Source organism: Crocodylus siamensis, chromosome 15 (assembly GCF_052110815.1).
Source record: "Crocodylus siamensis isolate JL-2025a chromosome 15, ASM5211081v1, whole genome shotgun sequence".
NCBI lineage: Eukaryota > Metazoa > Chordata > Crocodylia > Crocodylidae > Crocodylus > Crocodylus siamensis.
In genome coordinates, this window is record NC_143409.1 from 8,124,985 (window position 1) to 8,135,081 (window position 10,097).

Sequence of the window (10,097 nt, forward strand, 5' to 3'; positions counted from 1 at the left end):
CATGTCAATAGCAGTTAGAACAGGTATGAGGACAAGCCACAGATCCAGGGCTCAGAATGAAACAACTCTGGGGGACAGGCCTGAAGGTGATGGTTGTGCTATGTTGTAGCACTAAGCTAAAGCAGATCATTGAGTTCAAAGAATTTAGGGACTGAATAAGAGGGGGAGATGAGCTTGTTAACTTGCCAGTTGAGGTACCAAGTACAAATTGGTCCAGATGCCAGGGGGTAGGAAAGTGAGCTAGTGCTCTGTGCGAGACAGAGTATCAGCTGTAATTAGGCCGTAACAGGCAGCAGCTGGAATCGGACCATTTACTGGGGAATTGACACCAGGTTAAGGCCAAACACAAGGACAAATTCCCAGTAGGTGCCCATGCTTGTGGTGGTTCATATGCAGATGAGAATTATGTAAGGCCTTCCCTTCTTTCATTACTTACCAAATCTGCACTTGTGTTTCCACTTCTGAGGGAGCCCTTGGAACTTGATGACGCTGTGACTGATGATAAATGGCATGGCATAAGCATAGCCCAGGAAATCACAGGGTCCAGCTGTGTCGTTGTGATGCAGCCAGAGTTTCCAGCAGCGCAAGGAGGCAGATTCACAGAAAGCAGAAAAAATAAAATACAAGCACATTCTCTGATACTTGTTCAGTACTTCGAGTCAGAGAAACAGAGTTTAAGGGGAATTTCTCTGGCTCTTGTCCCTCGGCTACAAATCAATCATCAAGTTTCTTCTTTCTTTTTCAGAGGCCCCCTTAAAATAACGTTCTGAGACTGAAATAATACATGAGCAGCAAAAACATATTTCAAATGGAAATCTTAAAAAGGAACTGCATTAGCACCTTAAAGACTATTTATCATTAAGTACCAAAAAATTCTTGGCATGATATAGAAGTTATGATACAAACTAGCTGAAGTTTGGAAAAGATATTTAGAAACAGTTCATAAAAAACAAAAAAATCCTTATCTGTTAATACTATACGTTTTTATTATTAAAAGTGAAGGGATTTTTTTTCTTTTATATATCATTAACACTTTTGAATCTAGGCACTTGCATCATATTTTACTACTGTAAATAGGTGCACCACATTCCATTAACGCCTCTAATAGATTTTGTTGAATGGTGACTTTTAATGAAAATTGACATTTGATTTTGGAATTGGAAATGCTTATCAAAGACGCTCAAATAATCAAATAAAAAAAATTCAGTTGGCTCTTGTGGGGTTCCTGCATACACTGGAGAACATTCATTCTTACAGTAATCCCACTGAGTTTGACAGATTTGAATTCATTTCATTGGAACTATTTGTGTCAGCAAGTTTCTCACTGTAATAATATTTAGGGATTCTGCACTCTGGTCCTGAGTAAATAAAGTGGATTAATCACCTCTAGTTTCATGGATATATTTAATTTCTTTAGATCTGGCAGAGAAGTACTTTCAGGAGAGCATAAACTCTTTCGAAGAAGCTGAAGGAATGGGGAGCGCTAAGTGCCTTGCAGCTGAGGATGATTTCTGTCAGTTCCTTATAGACACTGGACAACAGGAGGTAAGGGCTTGTAGAAAAACAGTCTATTTCTGTTCCTTGACACAATTTACAAGTAGGTGGAAGGATTCCATGTGTTGGTCTATGTCAGTATTTGCTCTTTGTTGTACAGAAGGGGATGGGTTACTTCAGGCCTGTGATTCTGCTTCTGACTCAACGATCGAATCCATTAATCAAATAAAGATTTTCACACTGCCTGGAATACTTCTGAAAGAGACAGTCACATAGGTTTCTCTCTGTACTAGCATGCACAACAGGCTTCCTTTATTCTTGTGAATAAAAGCTCAGTCAGCTGCACTTTTGCGACTACAAGAGGTTGTGAATGTCAGAAAAGTCAATCAACAGGTTTTACAGAGATCTAAAGCCCAAAGATAATCAGAGTCCTGCATTAATTCAGTGGGCTTTGGGTGAGACACTGTCTAAAGCAAGATGGGCCAAGGGACAGAAAACCTAATTAGTTACGCTAGTAAGATGCCAGAAATTAAGTTTTTAATCCTTTAGTTAGTCTCCGTTTTTGAAAATGAAGACATCCAAAGTTCTCATTCTGCACACACTGTTCTGGTGCTTTGTTGTTTCCAGTCTTAAATTTAACTTAAGAAAGCTTGGCTCAGATAGTAGACCACACTTGGAGAAGATTTGTTGTTGTTTGTCTATTTGATAAAGAGGACAGATTTTCAATGCATCATCTGACAACAAACAGAATTTGCCTTATATCCGTCAATGCTTGATGTTGTTCCACTTTCCCAACCAGCAGTCTTTGAAATTCTTGGCCACTGTTCCCTTCACAGAGAGCAGCATTAATGTTGAAAGGATCGTTAGAAGCCAAAAAAGCCACATTTGGAGATCTCAGCCCTGAAGTAGCAGAGACATACTGGCTCCTGGGAGTGACAGAACTGGCACAAGGACACACAAATCTGGCACACAAGAAACTTAAGAAGGTAAAGCCTTAGGTTAAGCCTAAGAATAGGCTATGCTATAATGATATTTTTCCATAGGTAAATAATACCCTGGCAAAATTATAAAATTTACTTTGGCAAGCTGACACCTCTTTGTAATGTGACCTGAATGAACTATGGAAGCTAGTAAGGAGGAACTGACCCTCACCTGCAGCAGTAGGAGTGCAAAAGTGAATTTTGCACATGCAGCCCTGACGGTGACTCTGGAGATCAGTCTAATAGGAAGACTTGCGCTTAAAACTCAGAGATGAAGTCAAGCTTTGAGGTCTGCCATCCAGTGTCATGCCCTGTTTAACTCATTCCTTACCAAACTTTACTGGAGTAAGAGATTTATATTCTTCTCCAGAAGTCGTGTTTTGTATCCTTATGAATCCTCACACCTACTCTACTTTACCATCCCCCATTTTGAGTCATAACACTGTGGCTACAGATACCCATTAGATTCAGACTCCCTTTAAAATGTATTCCCTTCTTTCTCAAGTGCTGGTAAATGAGGTTTATTTTCCTCCTGTGCCCCAGCAAACAGGAAGCCTTTACATGGGTTTTCTTTTGGTTTTAAAGGACCGTTTTACAAATAACTTTTAAAAAAAATTGTGCATCACTGCTCGTCTTCCAAAAACTCATTTGTTCCATCTTTTTCTGCTTTAGTCTATCTTAGAAATGTCATTTGAAGGATCCAACTATACCAATATGCTGTTAATAACAGGAATCCTATTAAGTATATCTCAAAAAGTGAAATAAGCTTATTAATTTAAAGGGAGAATCATTTACCAACTATTTCCAGAGGAAATCTCCTTCCACACATTGCACAATCTCAGCATTTTTTAACTAACTGATCCTTGACTTTCTTTTTCTAGTTTTGGATTATGCAACAAACCAAAAACATGGTAAAAACTAATATGCAAATACAGGCATGATTTAATGGAATAGATAACAAATGTTTTTATCCTACAGAAGATCAATCAAGTAACCCCAAAATGTACAAATAACAGAAATGTGATAAAACAGAATCTATAGTATTATGTATGCATTTAAGGAATGAGTACATGGATTAACATATTATGCACCCTCTTTTAGAGAGACAGATGAAGAGTTATATTACTTCTTCAATGGTAAATTAAGTTCTAAAGCTAAAAAGCATTTTAAAATACTCAACTATAGCTCACACAAGTCAAAGGAAATAGTTTGACTTTGAGAAATTACATTCATTTATTTATTTATAGAAATCTTCTGGCAGTTTAAGAGGAACTGAGCTCTGTAACGTGATTAAGGCTGACTGTAATTGTAAAGAGCAACTCACAGTTATAAATGAATTATTCTTTCATACTATAGTGCTCAGAGCCTGAATATTTTCTGTGTTCTTTTGGATGAAGATTTGCTGTTATTGGCCTTAATAGTTTTTTCCTTAAGTTTTTAGAAGTAGATTTCTCAAATAAATCCAAGGGGCCTTGCTTACAAAGAGTCCAAAATAGGGATGGGCCACTCCTGGCAGAGGTGGCAGAGCATGGCATGCAAAGGTATTTTGCCTGGCACATATGCTTCTGAGCAGACGGTGAAGGGGCCAGGTCTGTGCTGCCACAACAGGGATCAGACCCCCCATGGTTCCCATGGCATCTGCCACTGGCACACCAACATCTTGTGAGGTGAGGTTGCAGGTATTTTTGTCACGCTGCCCAAAAACACTGCCTACCCCTGGTCCAGAAGTTATAAAACAACTGAAAATGATCCCCACTGTACAAAGCAGGTGCAACCCAGCAACAGGTACATAAACTTCTGCGCTGCTCTTCCAGTGTGCCTTGGCTCAACCCCAAAAGGTAGCACTCTCTCTACCCATCCTGCTCTAGACCTCATTGCTAAAGCTACCATCACGCAGTGCTTTTGTAGCAGTGACATTTTCCCCCAGGAACTTAAGTAGTCATACTTACCTGTCTGTGCTGCCAGGATTTCATTGCTTCCAAGGTGCCAGAGGACATTCATACCCCGTTGTTTGACAGCACGGTGTGGTTTCACTCACCAGCTGACCTGCCAAACCACAAAGTACACCCAGAGAAGGGACCACAGCAGTTACCTGAAGCCATAAGATCATCTCTAGCTGCCAGTGACAGAAGCCTAACTTCACTCATTTGAGATAAAGTGCTTGTGCAGTGGAGGAAGCCTCTGTTCTGTGGCTATAATTAAGTGTGAATGTTCACACTTCTGAAGCCTCAGAAACACTGATTTAATGTAGGCCACCAAATAGCCATATAATGATACAGGAAAAGTTGCTACCAATGCAGACCACATTTAGATCAGTAATCTTAATTTGAAATACTCCACTATCAATAAATTGAATCAGGAATGTCAAAGATATGGCCTGTGGGCTGGGTCCAGCCCCTGGTGCTGCCTGTGGGTCTCAGGTGACTCACAGGCAACATGCAGGGCATGCTGGATGGCCCTGTGCACCATCTGGCCACTCCAGGACTGTGTTGCATGTGGTGGTCCCTCCATTGCACATCAGCTACATGCCAGATCTAGCGGTGCATCCTGGAGCAGCCACCACGTGGAACATGGCACCGCAGTGACGAAATGGCCACTGCCACACAGTGTGGTATTGCACACAGCATCCACTCCAGCTGCTTCAATACACATGCTGGATCCAGTGTGCAGAGCCTGTCTCCGGCCTAAGAACCAGCCCCACACCATTCATCCAAGCCATGGAGCTGGATAAGTTTGACACACCTGGGTTAAGTCAAAGTAACTCTAGTTATGTTTGTTTTTCAGTTTGGATTCTTTGGTAATTGCTGAAAACAGGTACATGAAGACATTAAAGGCTAAGTTATGCTGAAGCTCATCGTCCATGACCATGTGCAAATCTACTTTGCTTTCTGCAACATGTTGCACTCAAACCATTAACATACACAAGAGTTAATACGTCAGTGCAAGCAATTTCTCCAATTGTGACAGAGTCTCTGCACAAATGGACATGGACTAACAGCTTCAACTTTCTGAAAATTAGACCCAAAGAATAAAAGGTATACAGATCTGCTAAATTCTTTTTCCAAAAGCAGGGATACAAGTTGTAGCCATATTGGTCTACAGGCAAAAGGAATCAGAATTCATGGCAGAAGTGATATCTTTTATTAGACCAACTAGTTATTTGCAACATCAACAACAAAAAGTCTTCATTTGTAAGCTTTCGGGTACACTTATCCTTCCTCAGGCATAGAAGAGTGCAAAGTTTGTAAAATTTCTCCTCGTTGGAAATGAAAATTCGTATTTCACAGGAAAGCTGAAGGTGTTGTAAGATCTCCTGGTTGGAATAGTTCATTTTGTGCAAATTAGGCTCAAAGTGAGAACAGTCTATTTATCTCAATGTTGTCTGGTGTCAATTAGGATGTTAAATTATGTTTCCTTCAGGTTATGATATTCCATATTTCACAGGAGGATGGTGTGATAGATGCTCTCCTGGGCAGGAAATTCTATTGTGTTGAGGCACTTTGAGCTCCGTGAACATGCAGATTTAGGTGGAACAATAGGCAGGAGCCACAGTGTCAGCTTTTAGGTTCCAGAAGTAGGAACTTGAGACTAGTATTAATAGTATTTTGCTCTTAGCAGGTGCCCTGCGTAGATGGGTCTCAATGTAGTTTACAGGACGGAGAGAGGGAGGTATTATCCCACCACACACACATGCAGTTTTTTCATTTTGGGGGGTTTTTTTGTTTTTTTTTTTAAAGAGGAAACTATTTTTGTTCTTAAGAACAATTTGCCTACATCTCCTTAAACTCAATTCCTGGCTTTAGTAACTAGACTGTGCCAACTCCTTTATAATTTTTTCAGTATTTTTTGTGCACTTCTAAGGTGTGAAGTCTTCAGTTTATATGGGCTGTGGTACTTACCAGGCAGGGGAAACACCATGACCACCAAGGTAGCGTCCTAGTCGCACCTGGGGATAACTGCTTTCCTGGCATGGGGTAGTACCTGCAGAGGTAATTAGCTTTACGCCCACTTTATGGAAATGGGAGACTCCTCCCTAGCTTGCTCCTGCAGCCATATGGCTGAGGGCAAACAAAACTTGGGAGTATCCAAACCCCAAGTCTTCAGGCTCAGGCCTGCATGTAGGATGCCCGCCAAAGGATTTGGAAACATCTGATGCCCCAGATGGGATGGAGGATGTTTGCTGGTTGCAGGGCCATTTACGGTTCTCGAATGACTTGTCGATTTGGAATTGATCTGGCTGATTTGGCTTGAAACACAAAAAATTTCCAAAAAATAAAAATACAAATAAAAATACTCAACTGATAATATGCATGGTGCATGCCTCTAAACTAGTTATGCTACAATGCAAACAATGGCAACTCACAATAAAAATCTACATCTTCATTTAAGCCTCTGAGCTTTGGCAGTGGCGTAAGTTAGGGTTCAGAATGCACAAAGCCAGCAGCCTCCAAGTAGAGCCTGTTGTGGGCTACTTTAACAAGGTATTGTGTATCACAACAGCAGCTGCAGCAGTATGGTTTCCAGCTTAGCCACATGAAATGCATATTAAAATGAGTAACTTTTCCGCATGGAGCTTTCCCTTTCCTTAATACTCTAATCCTTTATTAAATATATAAATGAGAAACCAAGCCTATAGTACTTAGCGGCATACAGTGGTATTTAATACTTAATTTAAAGAGTTCACTCCAGCACAAGATGTGCAAGGGTTCCACTGGACTTCAGCTGAGCAGGAACTTGCGGGCCTGACCTTCTGCAAGGTATACAGACGTGCTTGTCATTCAGAGTCTAAAAATCAGGCTGAGTCTAAAAAGTATTTCAAGGTATTATGTATTAAATCTTTCAGGGTTTCTTTAGCGTTGAACATTTTAATACACGTGCCAGAATGTGAATACAAGGCTGGTATCTGCCACCAAGTATCAGTAGCACTTCAAGAAAGCCTTTCCATGTAAAAGGCTGCTGTCAGCTGGATAATTTTAAGTGTATTAAATTTACAACATTCAATTTTCTACTAAACATAATTTTAGAAGCAACTCATCGTGATATTTTAAATTCTTTAAAGTAATTCTGTAAGCATCTTTCTGTTCTCTGGTTGATATTTGTAAGCATCTATTTGTTAATTGTTCCCATGTCAACAAAATATGGAGTTAATCAAACAGTTAACCATACAGAACAATAATTGTTACTTAACAAAAGTACAATCTTAGGTAGGGGCAACAGCTAAGGAAAATACTGCTACATTCTCTCTGCTGTAATTGCAGCTAATGACACATTTGTGTTGCCAGCTTTAGTTCATCTGTTTTAGTCCCTTCCATTTGACACCTCAGTTTTGAGCTCTTAAAACCATCTTACTTCTGTTGGATTCCAGCCAGTTTTATATTGAAGGAGCATTCTTTCTGGATTACCCAGCTGAGTGGTAGATGTGTGTTCCCAGATTTTCCTTTGTGCCATTTATTTTTAAAGCACTAGTTTTTATTTCTTGCCCCAGTCCGTACAGTTTCAGGAATGCTTAGGAGATGGTGTAGACTGTCCCCAGGAGGCAATCAAAACAAAAAGAAAAACTGTAGGACTCTCAGTTAATGGATCATGCTTACAGTGTTCTCTCTCTCACATCTCCACTTGAAGTTTAGAAGTTTATAAATAAATTACTTTAAAAAATACCGTGCATTTAAAATTCAACCTTGACCTTTCGAGCCAACTGAAAGCATTCCGATTTCCTCCTACTGGGGGAACAAAATCTATTCTTGTCTGACTTATTATTGCCCTTTAAAACATGGGTCTCTGAAGATCCACTTTAGCTTGCAAATAGCTAAGTAATAACAATGAAATATTTATGGCTAATTGTGGACAAAGCTTTAACTAAAAAACAACTTACAGAACCACTGTTTTTAAAGCTTGATATAACGTGTGCTTAAAAAAAAGAGCAGGAAGGATAGGCTGTTTGACATAAAGCCTTATCTGATTTTTCATTTGTACAGCACCTTACACAGGGTAAGTGCTAGCAGGAAAATAATAAGGTTTTGTAAAAAAGGTTCTGCACTTCCTCCTGTACCCATATTGTTCTCCCTGGACACAGCCGTTCACATGAATGCCAAATGCATATTAAAATAAATGCAGACTGTTAGGAGAAAAAAAAATCGGTTCTTAAACTATAAAACGTACTGTGCCAGGAACCTGTGACTTGTGCTACTTCAGACTAGCTCAAGCAGGCAGTGGTGCAGCCAGGCAGAAAGTCTAAATAGGATTAATTAGTCTAAGGGTGACTAATTGGCATTGTCACTCCCAATGGCACATTGCTACTTGGCACTAGTTAATTTCCCTATGAAGCTATTCAAGAGTTGATAGAGTGACTACACAAGTAGAAGTCCCAGTATGCAGGTTAGGGATGCACAAAACAATCAAGAAATAAGAATCATAAAAAAATAAAAAAATCTAACGTTAAAAAAAAATGATTTTTTTTTTCTTCTCACTTTCTCTTTTTCCTGGTTTTGCAAATCATTTTTAGGGTTTTATAGTACTTCTACAGAGCCCTATATAACTATGTAAAAATCTGCTGTAAAAGCCTGGAACAGAGTGTTGCATACATCTCAAGCTGAATTCCACGCTCAGTAACATGCAAGCGGTTCTCACTGGAGAGCAAGCTATAATTTTCAGCATTAGCTAAATAAACACACAGACCATGTTTACATGTCGGTACACACACCACTATACAGTTACAACTATGCAGCATAAGCATAGTTTGGCATGTACTAATCCAGTAGTAAATACAAATATAGTTATGTTGCAGTTGTCTTTCCTGCATCTTGATCCCTGCTCTGTTTCCAGTGATATGGCCTTTATGAATCCTTTGGGACATGATCCAATGAACTTCATCTTCATTTAGTTTGATCATCAGATGCTTTAAACATAGAAGAGTTATTTTTATTTGTTTTACTATGTTCTCCTTTTATTGACATCCCCTTGCCCCCTCCCCCCAACTTACCTTTTGTGTTTTGGTTCAGTTTTTTGAGTCTTAACATATTATCTTATGCAATATTCTATTTCAGTGCCTCTACTTACAGACTCTCTTATATGGCTCCCACAATAAAAGAACTCGGGCAACAAAGGAAACTATTGACTTACTATCAAAGTGAGTGAGCTTTTAATCAGCTCTCTTCTTGGCTGCTCCTCCACTTGCATGCTGTTACGGTCTGTGTTCCTTTGCACTTCTCAGAGATATTTAGGCACTGGTTCACAAAAGCGTCTGACAGAAAAGACAGATGAGTGAAGCTGTTGGCAAGTTCCCAAGACAGCAGTTTTGAAAGCCAACTCTTCAGACTTTCTTCCTTCCGCAGAAGTCATCCACATCAGTAATCCAATCGGTGCCTAATTTAGATTACTTAAAGCAAAAAATGCCCTGTTTCCACCTGTGTCCCAAACGAGAAATTACTCACTGTGGCAATATAATTGACCCACTGTGCATCTGCCTTACCAGAAACTTTTCTGGAGTGTAGCTGCGTGTCTTCAAGACATGTAGTTTTTGTTGGGGTGGGCATGGATTTAATACTATATTTTGAGGATTCTGTAAAAGAAGCGATGAAGTCTACAATGCTGATAATAAACTACATACAATTCTCCCTTTTTCAG

The 10,097-nt window shown here is 39.6% G+C and overlaps 1 protein-coding gene across 3 annotated transcripts in view; it reads left to right on the forward strand.

Annotated features, from left to right (window-relative positions):
* Nucleotides 1-10,097, forward strand: part of TTC23 (tetratricopeptide repeat domain 23) — a 60,339-nt gene that overhangs the window by 47,486 nt on the left and 2,756 nt on the right. For all 3 annotated transcript variants that reach the window (XM_090029654.1, XM_090029655.1, XM_090029653.1), the window contains 3 exons: nt 1,418-1,545; nt 2,331-2,480; nt 9,518-9,600. In XM_090029654.1, the coding sequence (XP_089885780.1) occupies nt 1,418-1,545; nt 2,331-2,480; nt 9,518-9,600 (361 nt within the window). The remainder of the gene's footprint in view (nt 1-1,417; nt 1,546-2,330; nt 2,481-9,517; nt 9,601-10,097) is intronic.